The sequence below is a fragment of the Scyliorhinus canicula genome, chromosome 4 (genome assembly GCF_902713615.1).
Source record: "Scyliorhinus canicula chromosome 4, sScyCan1.1, whole genome shotgun sequence".
NCBI lineage: Eukaryota > Metazoa > Chordata > Chondrichthyes > Carcharhiniformes > Scyliorhinidae > Scyliorhinus > Scyliorhinus canicula.
The window spans coordinates 66,093,999-66,109,883 of record NC_052149.1 but is presented as its reverse complement, the minus strand read 5'-3'; the positions used below and the strand labels follow the sequence as shown (position 1 = coordinate 66,109,883).

At 53.0% G+C, this 15,885-nt stretch overlaps 1 protein-coding gene across 3 annotated transcripts in view; it reads left to right on the top strand.

The window, feature by feature from the left end:
* Nucleotides 1–15,885, top strand: part of LOC119964641 (cytochrome P450 4B1) — a 158,740-nt gene that overhangs the window by 68,293 nt on the left and 74,562 nt on the right. For all 3 annotated transcript variants that reach the window (XM_038794384.1, XM_038794386.1, XM_038794385.1), the window contains exon 4: nucleotides 2,226–2,353. In XM_038794384.1, coding sequence (XP_038650312.1) covers nucleotides 2,226–2,353 — 128 coding nt within the window. The remainder of the gene's footprint in view (nucleotides 1–2,225; nucleotides 2,354–15,885) is intronic.

The following is a 15,885-nucleotide window of genomic DNA, read 5'->3' as shown; positions in this document are numbered from 1 at the left end:
GACAGGCGCACTCACCCCCCCCCCCCTCCCCGCCCCCTCCCTCCCCACCACGCACCGTTTCCAAACACCTCCCGGGAACCCACACTCCCCAACCGCCCCCCCCTCCCCGGCACGCATCATCCCCAACCAGCCCTCTCTCCTCTCCGGCACGCACCCTCCCCAACCCCCCCCCCCCCCCCCCTCCTCCCCGGCACGCACCCTCTCCAACCCCCCATCCTCCTCCCCAGCACGCACCCTCCCCAAACCACCCCCCTCCTCCCTGGCACACACCCTCCCCAACTCCCCCCCCCCCTTCCCCAGCACGCACCCCTCTCAAATCCCCTCTCCTCCCCGGCACACACCCTCCCCCCACCTCCCCCCCGGCACACACCCTCTCCATCACGCACTTTCTCCAACCCCCCCCCTCCACCCCAGACCTTCCCCCCAGCCCTTCCCCAGCCCCTCCTCTCAGCTCCTCCCCCCTGCTCCTCCCCCTCTGACCCCCAGCCCCTCCACACCAGCCCCTCCCACCCCCCAGCCCCTTCCTCTCCCCCCCAGGCATGCACACTCCAACGGCCCCTGCGACCCCCCCACCACCACCACCTGCGACCGTGCAGTCACTTCTCCGGCGGCCGCCCACGCCGACCCCTACCTCCGCGCTGGCGGTCATCAACCAGCACGACTGGTTGACGCCATTAAATAGGTGGTTTGATTTACGCTGGCGTGACCACAGGTTACACCGGCAGGTCTTCGGCCCATCCGGCCTGGAAAATTGGGGCTGCCCTGGGGCCCGTTACGTTGCGCCGGTCCCGCCTGGTTTCTGTAAGTCATTGGAACAGTCAAGGGTTAAAGATCTCATAAATACAAATTGGTTAATTCACTTATGTTGGGACTCCAGGATCGGTGGGGCTGGAATTGACCGCTCACTCGCCCAGGGTGTCACAACAACATAGATTTATTTAACTATTTACAGATTTCTGCTTAAAGCTAGCATAATTTCATTCTCCAAAAAAAAACTAGGTGATTAAATTGTAGCGCACACTGGCACTACAATTCACCTTTCTAAGAAACTCCTTTTTAAAAAAATTGAAATAACATTACAAGAAAAAAGACTTTTCTCTATCGTTTATGGAACACATTGCAAAGGCTACAGCTGATGTGTAGTTAGAATACTTTTCTATCTGACACACTGTATCGTGAAATTCTGAACTTTGCCTCTATATTTCATATTGTCCTCTTCAAAAAGTTTTGAAATTTGCCCTCTACATAAAGATTTGAAATTTATTGAGCAGCAACTGTTTGTAGCACAGTGGTTGCTTCACGGCGACAGGGTCCCAGGTTCAATTCCCGGCTTGGGTCACTGTCTGACCGGAGTATGCATGTTCTCCCTGTGTCTGTATGGGTTTATTCCGGGTGCTCGGTTTCCTCCCTCAAGTCCCAAAAGATGTGCTGTTAAGTGAATTGGACATTCTGAATTCTCCCTCAGTGTACCCAAACAGGCGCCGGAACGTGGCGACGAGGGGCTTTTCACAGTAACTTCATTGCAGTATTAATGTAAGCCTACTTGCGACAATAAAGATTATTATTATTATATTGCTCCCAGTACAGTCCTTGCTGGGGGAATTCACTAAACAGACCCTACTTTTACATTAGTACATAATGAACCCCCAGGTGGGTGGCTCTGGTCCCCTGGCTGGGAAGCATGTATTCCACAAGTCCCAGGGTAGATCACTGATTGTTTCCCCATGGGGGTTATGACAAAGTCATTCCGATTTAACGTTGTGGTTTTAATGGTCTGTTTTTGTGTTTAGAACTGCAGATTCACATTAATATTCTGTGTCGGTTATGAGGTAGGGTTGTGTGATGATCGGCGCCATTTTGGAGCAATCCTCCTACTCCTCAATTCTCCCATTGACCGACCAACCCAGTGGCTGACCGATTCTCCCCACTGGCCGACTCTTCGTGGCCAACTCTCCCCCTGGCTAACCCTCGTGCTCGCTGACCCTCCCGCTCGCTGACCCTCCCGCTCGCCAATCCCCCCACTCCTGGCTCTCCAGCTTGCAGCTTACATCCACAATCCTGCAAATTGACGTTGCTCTCACCCAATCGGTTGCTTTGTGCTTCTCACTGCTCACAGCTCAAGCCCAACACTTTCCTGGAATGCAGCTTCACTGTTAAGCAGGAAATTACAGTATACAAGTTTCAAAAATTGATGATGTTCAGGAGTGCATATCTTTGATTCCCAGGTGAGGGTTTACTGGTGAGTGCTGGCCAGAAATGGTTCCGTCACAGACGACTGCTAACGCCAGGATTTCACTACGATGTTTTGAAGCCATACGTTAGACTGGTTGCAGATTGTACTAAAATTATGCTGGTATGTTCTTTGGAGAAATCTTTAATTCATTGCTCTCTTCTGGTTAAAAATTGTTTCTTAATTATTTTATGTTTTAATTTGCCAGTAAGCACTTAGTAATTTCAATTGGTGGTAAAGAGACCATTTTAGTCCAGCAAGCACTTAATTTACCTAATGCATATTTTACAGGTCTTTTTTTGCTTGTTGTATTAAACAATAATGACGCCTGAAAAAAGGAATAGTGCTGTTAAAAAAAGATACATTAATTTCAGTGAAGTACAGGCGAGAGGTCAACCCTGCCCTCCCTATTACCCCTCACAAAATCTGTATTGATAACTGGCTGGGTCGTGAATCACTGAAAAACATAACTGCCAACTCCAGCCTGACATTGGGAAAAGTCGGATGCTTTGATCTAAATTGGATAAGCCCTGGAAGGGTGGTGGGGGGGGGGGGGGGGGGAGAGAGAGAGAGAGAGAGAGAGAGGGGTGGCGAGGAGGCATTGAGATGCACAATTAACTCAAGTGTATAATGCGAGCAACATGGCAACTCCATGCTAACGGTTTGGGTGAATGATTCTTGTGTGCAGCCAACACTAATCTCACTCTACATTGGCTGACTGCACCAGCAAGGGGCCCAAGATAGTGATGTCCTGACTCATTTAAAGTGGCCTACAGCTCTTAAATCAAAGGTACACCATCACTGGAGCAGTTACTGGCAGCCATGCAGGAAACGAAACTGACCTGGGAAACATTAGAGTACAACAGGGGGGAAAGCAGGTTCCAGGCTTTTCAGAAATTGTACACAGAGGCCTTAGTGGAAGAGGTGGAACATAGGAGAGATGTCCTCTATCTGCAGGAGTGCTCCGAAGACACACTCAAATTGCAGTGAGAACAGGTAGCTGATGTGTTGGGTACTCTGGATCTGTGGAGACTGCGTTTACCTTAGCAGTAACATAGACAGGCTACCAACACTTGTAATAGTACAACTCTATTTTATTTAACTAAGAGCTGTTAAACATACTTGCACTGTGGGTCGACACTATGTTAGATTGACTGAAGACCTATGCCTAACCTGACCAGCCTATACTGCTAGCACATGGTAGATGTTTGTGCTACTGACTGCGGGCTCCGTCTGTCTCAGAGGCTGCATCCCGAATGAGCGAGAAATCTAGTGCCCTCTGGCTTTATAATGACCGTGCCCTAACTGGTGATTGTGTGTGTTGATTGGTCTTGCAGTGTGTTGTTGCTCATTCTGGTGAGTGCGCTTTACACCTAATTGGCTCTGTTTTATTCCTTAGCTCTAGAGTGGCCAGGTATCTTTATGATACCACCACGAGGTTCAAGTTCAAGTTCAGATCAATGACTCAATACACCAATTAGTAAGATTCAAAACAAGACACGTTTATTAATACACAGTTATTCACTACTCATGCATATAATACTAAAAGACTAAACTATTCCTACCACTAATAGGCCAATACTTATCTGGATAAGGGAACCCGCCGGATCAGGGAACAATGGCCTCTTGTTCTGTACTGGATCTGCAGGCTTCCAGCTGGTATGAACTAAGGGGTCAGGAGTGTCTATCTCGTAGCGTGCGTTGTTTGACACTTACTTGGTGGTGCAGCAATTGGCCAGGCCTCTCCTTACGGTCAAGTTCTTCGAGAGCTGCTAAGATGTTCTGCTGGGAGGGCCGGCTAAGAGAGTGAACTGAACTTGGTACCTGTCTTTTATAGGTCCCAGGGGCTTTGCACCCTTTTGGGCGGACCCTGAGCTTACTTCCAATCGATTGGATCCCATACCAATCGATTGGTTTGAATTCCCCAATACTGGGGCTGTTTCTCGATCACTGGGCGGTTCTCCCTGGCTTGTTTGTCTCCTTTGTTTCAGACTCCCGTTGGTGCCGAGAAGTCTGGCCTGCCATAGAATGTCCCAAATGTAGCTAATCGTTGTATCCATTGTTCCCGGGAATCGCTCATTAATATGCAAACTGCTGGTTTCGGTGCTGTCTGCTTTCTTTGCAGGCAGAATACACAGGAAAAGTCTGCAAACTGCATGTTTCTCTAGTATTGTCCAATTTTCCCAGCTATCTTTGTGTTTCTCCATTTTGTGTGGGGAAGTGGCCAACTCAGGTGGCTACAGTGTCAGTCAGTGTGTGTCCCTGCACCATCATATACTGATGTGTATATTATGACAGTAGCCACAGAGAATTCGGTTTCAAACACTGAAGACCTGGATGTGGTGCCACAGAGTTTGATGACATTATACAAGCCTTTAAGGCCAGTGAATGCATATTCAAATTCCATATCCTACCAACGTCACCACTAGCTTCAACCACAGCTCAAACCACCACCATTTATTTACCAACAATCGCTATCAATCAGGACTCACGCCTGAAATTCGTATGCTTCATCACACCCTCATACACTTGGTATTGTTGCAGGCCTCACACCCAAATCTCACAGCTTACATACATTGCCAGCTGTTCAACCGTGCCAGCATCATTAACCAATCCGATTGCACAATCCTCACCAGCAGGTTTTGTGCTCTTGCAGGGCAAGGTAACGCCACAGCCGGAGACAGCAGAAGCTAACTGGAGGTCAGCAGCCATACCTGCATGTCCTAACTCCATTGGAGGAGTCATGGTGACTATTATTGGGATGCCCATTGTTGAAACCATGGACTGCAGCGGTGAAGTCATCAAAAATGATGTATCCGTAGGGTTGAGGACTCTGGGTCTGTACTCGTTGGAGTTTAGAAGGATGAGGGGGGATCTTATTGAAACTGATAGGATACTGCGAGGCCTGGATAGGGGGTAAGGGTCGCAGGCTGCAGAGGTCTTAGGTGAAGATTTCAGTGGAAGAAGCTACAGAAGAATGTTGATGAGCGTAACCAATGAAACACCTAGGACATTGGGAAGCTTGTGCTTTATGTCAAGGATCTGGAGAAGTCTGCCATCAACTTGGGAAATGGCTGCCAACTTCATTTTCCAACCTGAGGGCCAAACCAAGATGAAGAAGATGTGGGGCTGGATTTTCATGTCAGAAGTGAGGAGTGGGAAATCTCCTGACTTGATGTGCCTGCCTGAGGCAAAAGTGCCTCGACACAGTTCAGACGCGACCACAGGAATAGGCCGAGTGCCGAGGCAGGCTGGTTAAAAGATCAGGTTCGGTTCTCTGGGACTTTGTCCAAGTTATTTTTATTCAACATTAGGTCTGCTAGCCCTTCTGCCACATACCCCTTTCATCTCCTGATCCACTTCCCATACCAACTAAGCTAAAGTCACAGACAGGCTCTCGGCGGTTGTGGCAAGGGCTAATCAACATAACGGGCTACAAAGCGAAGCCGAGCAGTATCTCTGGCAGCAGCGCACCCCTCCCTGATGAACTTAATGCATTCTATGCTCGGTTTGAGCAGGTAACCAACAATCCGCTGTCGAGTGCCCCAGCAGCCCATAATTCACCCATACCCACCATCACAGTTTCCGAAGTCAGATCGGCCTTCCTGAAAGTGAACCCATGGAAGGCGACGGGCCTGGACGGGATCCCTGGTCGTGCACTCAGAGCCTGCGCAGACCAGCTGGCAGAGGTATTCACAGACATCTTTAACTTATCCCTACTCCACTCCGAGGTCCCCACCTGCTTCAAGAAGACCACCATCATACCGGTACTAAAGAAGAACCAGGCAACATGCCTCAATGACTACCGCCCGGTGGCCCTGACGTCAGTTGTAATGAAGTGCTTCGAGAGGCTGATCATGAAGCGTATCACCTCCAGACTCCCGGAACGCCTTGACCCACTTCAATTCGCATACCGTCGCAACCGGTCCACATCAGACGCCATTTCCCTGGCCCTACACTCATCCCTAGAGCATCTCGAAAACAAGGACTCCTACATCAGACTCCTATTTATTGACTACAGCTCCGCCTTCAACACCATAATCCCAGCCAAGCTCATATCAAAGCTCCAAAACCTAGGACTTGGCTCTCCACTCTGCAACTGGATCCTTGACTTTCTGACCAACAGACCACAATCAGTAAGAATGAACACCAACACCTCTTCCACAATAGTCCTCAATACCGGTGCCCCGCAAGGCTGTGTACTTAGCCCCCTACTCTACTCCCTGTACACACACGACTGCGTGGCAAAACTTTGTTCCAACTCCATCTACAAGTTTGCTGACGATACGACCATAGTGGGCCGGATCTCGAATAACGACGAGTCCGAATACAGGAGGGAGATAGAGAACCTAGTGGAGTGGTGTAACGACAACAATCTCTCCCTCAATGCCAGCAAAACTAAAGATTTGGTCATCGACTTCAGGAAGCAAAGTACTGTACACACCCCTGTCAGCATCAACGGGGCCAAGGTGGAGATGGTTAGCAGTTTCACATTCCCTGGGGTGCACATCACCAAAAATCTGTCCTGGTCCACTCACGTCGACGCTATCACCAAGAAAGCACAACAGCGCCTATACTTCCTCAGGAAACTAAGGAAATTCGGCATGTCCACATTAACCCTTACCAACTTTTACAGATGCACTATAGAAAGCATCCTATCGGGCTGCATCATAGCCTGGTATGGCAACTGCTCGGCCCAGGACCGCAAGGAACTTCAGAGAGTCGTGAATACCGCCCAGTCCACCACACGAATCTGCCTCCCATCCATGGACTCCAAGTACACCTCCCGCTGCTGGGGGAAAGCGGGCAGCATAATCAAGGATCCCTCCCACCCGGCTTATTCACTTTTCCAACTTCTTCCATCGGGCAGGAGATACAGAAGTCTGAGAACACGCACGAACAGACTTAAAAACAGCTTCTTCCCCACTGTCACCAGACTCCTAAATGACCCTCTTATTGACTGACCTCATTAACACTACACCCTGTATGCTTCAACCGATGCCAATGCTTATGTAGTTACATTGTATATATTGTGTAGCCCTATTATGTATTCTCATGTATTTTCTTGAATTTTGTTTAATTCCCTTTTCTTCCATGTACTGAATGATCTGTTGAGCTGCTTGCAGAAAAATACTTTTCACTGTACCTCGGTACACGTGACAATAAACAAATCCAATCCAATCCAATCCAATACCAACTGAGTCCAAGCATGCCCACACCCAGCTCCAATGGCCCATCATACCCTCTAAGCCAACCCATGCTCCTTCTCCTACCCGCAATGGCCCCACATACCTTCCAACCACACCCAATGATCTCATAAACCATGCTGTCAACCAATGCCACTCCAACCACACCGAATGGCTCCTCATACCCTCCATGCCAACCTGTGCCCCTCCGCCCAATCTCACAGGCCCCCAACACATCTATACCACTTCCATGCCCATTCATCCATTACACACTTTGCACCAAGCCAATGAGCCCTATAGTAACAATTGCATATGTGAAAAAGCTTTTTAAAAAGCATTCATTGGGCAGCACCATGGAGCAGTGGTTAGCACTGCTGCCTCACGGCGCCGAGATCCCACGTTTGATCCCGTCCCTGAGTCACTGTCCGGGTGGAGTTTGCACATTCTCCCCGTGTTTGCGTGGGTTTCACCCCCACAACCCAAAGATGTGCAGGGTCGGTGGATTGGCCATGCTAAATTGCCCGGAACAGAAACTTCAATGTTGGTTGTTCTGATGCCATCCAAAATACCTTGAATCTATTTTTAAAAGCCTTCCAACACACCTTACAATTATGGTACTGATAGTATAGGGAAAGCAAGTACAGAGCAACATAAATTGAATTTTAACATTTACTGATCTGTGAGGAGGATTTGTGTCAAACAGACAGAGATTGTCTACATTTTGTGCAAGGCATTGTCCCATAAAATGTCAGCTAGATAATTAGACTGGAGATTGTCAGAGGTTCCCCTGTAGTTTCTTAGTGAATACTAAAAAGCATACTCTTCATACCCATGACAAGTGACAAGCTTATCTTTGTGTTCGTACAACTTAAAAATATCAGTGAATCCCTTTTGAATAATTCTGGGTGGAATTCTCTGTTTGGGTGGAATTCTCTGTTCTCCCACCAGAGCTGAATTGCACCAGTTTTACGATCACCTTGCATGATAAATTTGCATGGCGTGGATTACGAGGGATTCCCAGGAAATCCCGCTATCAGGCCGCCATCTTGATTGGGCAGCCAAATAGCGAAGTCCCACGACTGGCCACCCCCCGCCCCACAAGTCGGCCCCGACTCCCTCAACATCTCCGCACAGCATCCCCCCCCCCCCCCCCCCCCCCCCACCCCCCCACCCTGGATTGCCTGGGTGACTCCCTACCTCCAAGTATGGACCTCCCCCCACACCCCTCCCAGGGACCCTTGTACTAGGAGGGCCCCTGCCTAAAGGAACCCCCTCCACAGTCCTCCCCCTCACACACAGACCCCCCCCCCCCCCCCCCCCCCCCCGGGAAAAGGGACACTGTCTATAAGCCATAGAGCAATCCAGGCAGGCCAAGTGAGAAGCATTATAGCTGTAATACGTACCTTACAGCTCCATCTGTCCATTCTTTGGAGAGCAGCTGTGCCTGCCACTGGTTCCCACAGATGCAATAGCAGCATGCCATTCATAGCTTTCCAGTTGTGGTCTGTGATTGACAGCTTCTACAGAACATCTGCAGCTTTGATCCATTCATATCCCTTCATAGTTGAGTGGCCCAAGTGGTGAAGCCCCAGGGTTTGTAAAATTGACCCCCAGAGAGGTAAGTGCAGTGAAATGACAAACTTGAGTGATTGGAATACACTTAGGGCGAGATTCTCCCAAAACGGGAGAAATTGTAAAGCTGCCGTAAAACCCGGGCGGGTTTTACGGCAGCGCGCCCCTTCCCGACGGGGGACCGATTCTGGTCCCCGGTCGGGGCTAGCAGCCCAACGCCGTAGGCTCCGGCAAGACGGGCTTAACGAAAATCGTTAAGCCCGCTTACCGGAGTTAGCGCCGGCTGACGCGTGATATGACGTCAGCCGCGCATGCGCAGTTTGGAAGACTCCAACCCGCGCATGCGCGGGTGACGTCATCGCGTTTTTGCGCGAAACCCGCGCATGCGCGGGCCGGGTTGCCCCTCAGCCGCCCCGCGAATGGATACTGCGGGGCGGCGGAAGGACAAGTAGTGCGCGGGCATCGGGCCCGCTGCCCGCGATCGGTGCCCACCGATCGCGGGCCCATGGCACCCTTGGCACGGCCGTGGTACTGCCGTGCCAATCGGTGCCATGGTTATAAAAAGCGAGTTGGTGACGCCGTTTTTACGAACGGCAAGACCAGGTGTGTTTGCCGTTCGTGAAAACGGCGGAAAGGGCTGGGACTTCGGCCCATCTAACAGCTGTGAATCGCTGCCGGCCGTAAAAAAACGGCGGCAGCGATTCGGGTCGGGACTTCGGCGGGGGGGTGGGAGAATAGCGGGAGGGCGGCAAAAATGTCGGGAAGGCCCTCCCGCTATTCTCCCACCCGTCGCGGGGGGCGGAGAATTTTGCCCTTAGTGCTTGGAATGCATTTAGATCTCTTTGATGTTGTCAATGTTTACAAACATTAAGATTTCACCATTTAGGTGAAATGGACCAAAGCTGCATACGGTTTGTAGAAGCTGTCAAGCACAGACCACTACTAAAAGGCTTGCAGCTAATGGATTTGTGGGACCCAGAGGCAGGCACAGCTACTGCGGGAATGAACACTAGAGCTGCAAGGTAAGTATTATAGCTACAGGCTGGTATAGCTCACTGCGCTTGACAGCAGGTTTGTGATGCAGAATAAGGCCATTCAGCATGGGTTCAATTCCGGTTCCAGCTGAGAATTCTGAATTATCTGTGTACCCGGAATGTGGCAAACAGGGGCTTTTCACAATAACTTCACTGCAGTGTTAATGTAAGCCTACTTGTGACAATAAAGATTATTTATTTATAGTGCATCCCACTGCCCTGGCCTGGGCTGCTCTCTAATGTCCCTTTTCTGGGGTGTTGGGGTGGTGTGCGGGAGCATCTGTGGAGGAAATTCCTTTAGGCATGGGGTCATTGTGGGGGGGGGGGGGGGTCCCCCTATTTCAAGTGTCAGTGTAGGGGTCCCCCTATTCTAAGGGTTCCTGAGGGGTTAGTCTTTCTGTTACAGGGGTCCCTGGGGGGTCCCCCTATTACAGTGGTCCCTGTGGAGGGTCCCCCTATTACAGTGGTCCCTGTGGAGGGTCCCCCTATTACAGTGGTCCCTGTGGAGGTTCCCCCTATTACAGGGATCCCTGTGGAGGGTCCCCCTATTACAGTGGTCCCTGTGGATGTTCCCCCTATTACAGGGATCCCTGTGGAGGTTCCCCCTATTACAGGGATCCCTGTGGAGGGCCCCTATTACAGGGATCCCTGTGGAGGTTCCCCCTATTACAGTGGTCCCTGTGGAGGTTACCCCTGTTACAGGGATCCCTGTGGAGGTTCCCCCTATTACAGTGGTCCCTGTGGAGGTTCCCCCTATTACAGGGAGCCCTGTGGAGGGCCCCCTATTACAGTGGTCCCTGTGGGGTGTCCCCCTATTACAGTGGTCCCTGTGGAGGTTCCCCCTATTACAGTGGTCCCTGTGGAGGGTCCCCCTATTACAGTGGTCCCTGTGGAGGGTCCCCCTATTACAGTGGTCCCTGTGGAGTTTCCCCCTATTACAGTGGTCCCTGTGGAGGTTCCCCCTATTACAGTGGTCCCTGTGGAGGGTCCCCCTATTACAGGGATCCCTGCGGAGGACCCCTATTACAGGGATCCCTGTGGAGCGTCCCCCTATTACAGTGGTCCCTGTGGAGGGTCCCTCTATTACAGTGGTCCCTGTGGAGGGTCCCCCTATTACAGTGGTCCCTGTAGAGATTCCCCCTATTACAGGGATCCCTGTGGAGGTTCCCCCTATTACAGTGGTCCCTGTGGGGGGTCCCCCTATTACAGTGGTCCCTGTGGAGATTCCCCCTACAGGGATCCCTGTGGAGGGTCCCCCTATAACAGTGGTCCCTGTGGAGGTTCCCCCTATTACAGTGGTCCCTGTGGAGGGTCCCCCTATTACAGGGATCCCTGTGGAGGGCCCCTATTACAGGGATTCCTGTGGAGCGTCCCCCTATTACAGTGGTCCCTGTGGAGGGTCCCTCTATTACAGTGGTCCCTGTGGAGGGTCCCCCTATTACAGTGGTCCCTGTGGAGATTCCCCCTATTATAGGGATCCCTGTGGAGGTTCCCCGTATTACAGTGGTCCCTGTGGAGGTTCCCCCTATTACAGGGATCCCTGTGGAGGGTTCCCCTATTACAGTGGTCCCTGTGGAGGGTCCCCCTATTGCAGGGATCCCTGTGGAGGGTCCCCCTATTACAGTGGTCCCTGTGGAGCGTCCCCCTATTACAGGGATCCCTGTGGAGGGTCCCCCTATTACAGGGATCCCTGTGGAGGGTCCCCCTATTACAGTGGTCCCTGTGGAGCGTCCCTCTATTACAGTGGTCCCTGTGGAGGGTCCCCCTATTACAGGGATCCCTGTGGAGGGTCCCCCTATTACAGGGATCCCTGTGGAGGGTCCCCCTATTACAGGGATCCCTGTGGAGGTTCCCCCTATTACAGTGGTCCCTGTGGAGGGTCCCCCTATTACAGTGGTCCCTGTGGAGGTTCCCCCTATTACAGTGGTCCCTGTGGAGGGTCCTCCTATTACAGGGATCCCTGTGGAGGGTCCCCCTATTACAGGGTTCCCTGTGGAGGTTCCCCCTATTACAGGGTTCCCTGTGGAGGTTCCCCTATTACAGTGGTCCCTGTGGAGGGTCCTCCTATTACAGGGATCCCTGTGGAGGGTCCCCCTATTACAGGGATCCCTGTGGAGGGCCCCCTATTACAGTGGTCCCTGTGGACGTTCCCCCTATTACAGGGATCCCTGTGGAGGGTCCCCCTATTACAGTGGTCCCTGTGGAGGGTCCTCCTATTACAGGGATTCCTGTGGAGGGTCCCCCTATTACAGGGGTCCCTGTGGAGGTTCCCCCTATTACAGTGGTCCCTGTGGAGGTTCCCCCTATTACAGGGATCCCTGTGGAGGGTCCCCCTATTACAGGGATCCCTGTGGAGGGTCCCCTATTACAGTGGTCCCTGTGCAGGTTCCCCCTATTACAGTGGTCCCTGTGGAGCGTCCCTCTATTACAGTGGTCCCTGTGGAGGGTCCCCCTATTACAGGGATCCCTGTGGAGGGTCCCCCTATTACAGGGATCCCTGTGGAGGGTCCCCCTATTACAGGGACCCCTGTGGAGGGTCCCCCTATTACAGGGATCCCTGTGGAGGGTCCCCCTATTACAGTGGTCCCTGTGGAGCGTCCCCCTATTACAGGGATCCCTGTGGAGGGTCCCCCTATTACAGGGATCCCTGTGGAGGGTCCCCCTATTACAGTGGTCCCTGTGGAGCGTCCCTCTATTACAGTGGTCCCTATGGAGGGTCCCCCTATTACAGGGATCCCTGTGGAGGGTCCCCCTATTACAGGGATCCCTGTGGAGGGTCCCCCTATTACAGGGATCCCTGTGGAGGGTCCCCCTATTACAGGGTTCCCTGTGGAGGGTCCCCCTATTACAGGGTTCCCTGTGGAGGTTCCCCTATTACAGTGGTCCCTGTGGAGGGTCCTCCTATTACAGGGATCCCTGTGGAGGGTCCCCCTATTACAGGGATCCCTGTGGAGGGCCCCCTATTACAGTGGTCCCTGTGGACGTTCCCCCTATTACAGGGATCCCTGTGGAGGGTCCCCCTATTACAGTGGTCCCTGTGGAGGGTCCTCCTATTACAGGGATTCCTGTGGAGGGTCCCCCTATTACAGGGGTCCCTGTGGAGGTTCCCCCTATTACAGTGGTCCCTGTGGAGGTTCCCCCTATTACAGGGATCCCTGTGGAGGGTCCCCCTATTACAGGGATCCCTGTGGAGGGTCCCCTATTACAGTGGTCCCTGTGCAGGTTCCCCCTATTACAGTGGTCCCTGTGGAGCGTCCCTCTATTACAGTGGTCCCTGTGGAGGGTCCCCCTATTACAGGGATCCCTGTGGAGGGTCCCCCTATTACAGGGATCCCTGTGGAGGGTCCCCCTATTACAGGGACCCCTGTGGAGGGTCCCCCTATTACAGGGATCCCTGTGGACGTTCCCCTATTACAGTGGTCCCTGTGGAGGTTCCCCCTATTACAGGGATCCCTGTGGAGGTTCCCCCTATTACAGGGATTCCTGTGGAGGGTCCCCCTATTACAGGGGTCCCTGTGGAGGTTCCCCCTATTACAGTGGTCCCTGTGAAGGTTCCCCCTATTACAGGGATCCCTGTGGAGGGTCCCCCTATTACAGTGGTCCCTGTGGAGGGTCCCCCTATTACAGTGGTCCCTGTGGAGCGTCCCTCTATTACAGTGGTCCCTGTGGAGGGTCCCCCTATTACAGGGATCCCTGTGGAGGGTCCCCCTATTACAGGGATCCCTGTGGAGGGTCCCCTATTACAGTGGTCCCTGTGCAGGTTCCCCCTATTACAGTGGTCCCTGTGGAGCGTCCCTCTATTACAGTGGTCCCTGTGGAGGGTCCCCCTATTACAGGGATCCCTGTGGAGGGTCCCCCTATTACAGGGATCCCTGTGGAGGGTCCCCCTATTACAGGGACCCCTGTGGAGGGTCCCCCTATTACAGGGATCCCTGTGGAGGGTCCCCCTATTACAGTGGTCCCTGTGGAGCGTCCCCCTATTACAGGGATCCCTGTGGAGGGTCCCCCTATTACAGGGATCCCTGTGGAGGGTCCCCCTATTACAGTGGTCCCTGTGGAGCGTCCCTCTATTACAGTGGTCCCTGTGGAGGGTCCCCCTATTACAGGGATCCCTGTGGAGGGTCCCCCTATTACAGGGATCCCTGTGGAGGGTCCCCCTATTACAGGGATCCCTGTGGAGGGTCCCCCTATTACAGGGTTCCCTGTGGAGGGTCCCCCTATTACAGGGTTCCCTGTGGAGGTTCCCCTATTACAGTGGTCCCTGTGGAGGGTCCTCCTATTACAGGGATCCCTGTGGAGGGTCGCCCTATTACAGGGATCCCTGTGGAGGGCCCCCTATTACAGTGGTCCCTGTGGACGTTCCCCCTATTACAGGGATCCCTGTGGAGGGTCCCCCTATTACAGTGGTCCCTGTGGAGGGTCCTCCTATTACAGGGATTCCTGTGGAGGGTCCCCCTATTACAGGGGTCCCTGTGGAGGTTCCCCCTATTACAGTGGTCCCTGTGGAGGTTCCCCCTATTACAGGGATCCCTGTGGAGGGTCCCCCTATTACAGGGATCCCTGTGGAGGGTCCCCTATTACAGTGGTCCCTGTGCAGGTTCCCCCTATTACAGTGGTCCCTGTGGAGCGTCCCTCTATTACAGTGGTCCCTGTGGAGGGTCCCCCTATTACAGGGATCCCTGTGGAGGGTCCCCCTATTACAGGGATCCCTGTGGAGGGTCCCCCTATTACAGGGACCCCTGTGGAGGGTCCCCCTATTACAGGGATCCCTGTGGACGTTCCCCTATTACAGTGGTCCCTGTGGAGGTTCCCCCTATTACAGGGATCCCTGTGGAGGTTCCCCCTATTACAGGGATTCCTGTGGAGGGTCCCCCTATTACAGGGGTCCCTGTGGAGGTTCCCCCTATTACAGTGGTCCCTGTGAAGGTTCCCCCTATTACAGGGATCCCTGTGGAGGGTCCCCCTATTACAGTGGTCCCTGTGGAGGGTCCCCCTATTACAGTGGTCCCTGTGGAGCGTCCCTCTATTACAGTGGTCCCTGTGGAGGGTCCCCCTATTACAGGGATCCCTGTGGAGGGTCCCCCATTACAGGGATCCCTGTGGAGGGTCCCCCTATTACAGGGATCCCTGTGGAGCATCCCCCTATTGCAGTGATCCCTGTGTAGCGTCCCCCTATTACAGGGATCCCTGTGGAGGTTCCCCCTATTACAGTGATCCCTGTGGAGCGTCCCCCTATTACAGTGGTCCCTGTGGAGGTTCCCCCTATTACAGTGGTCCCTGTGGAGGGTCCCCCTATTACAGTGGTCCCAGTGGAGGGTCCCCCTATTACAGTGGTCCCTGTGGAGTTTCCCCCTATTACAGTGGTCCCTGTGGAGGTTCCCCCTATTACAGTGGTCCCTGTGGAGGGTGCCCCTATTACAGGGATCCCTGTGGAGGGCCCCTATTACAGGGATCCCTGTGGAGCGTCCCCCTATTACAGTGGTCCCTGTGGAGGGTCCCTCTATTACAGTGGTCCCTGTGGAGGGTCCCCCTATTACAGTGGTCCCTGTGGAGATTCCCCCTATTACAGGGATCCCTGTGGAGGGTCCCCCTATTACAGGGATCCCTGTGGAGGGCCCCTATTACAGGGATTCCTGTGGAGCGTCCCCCTATTACAGGGATTCCTGTGGAGGGTCCCCCTGTTACAGTGGTCCCTGTGGATGGTCCCCTTATTACAGGGATCCCTGTGGAGCGTCCCCCTATTACAGTGGTCCCTGTGGAGGTTCCCCCTATTACAGTGGTCCCTCTGGAGGGTCCCCCTATTACAGGGATTCCTGTGGAGGGTCCCCCTGTTACAGGGATCCCTGTGGAGGGTCCCCCTATT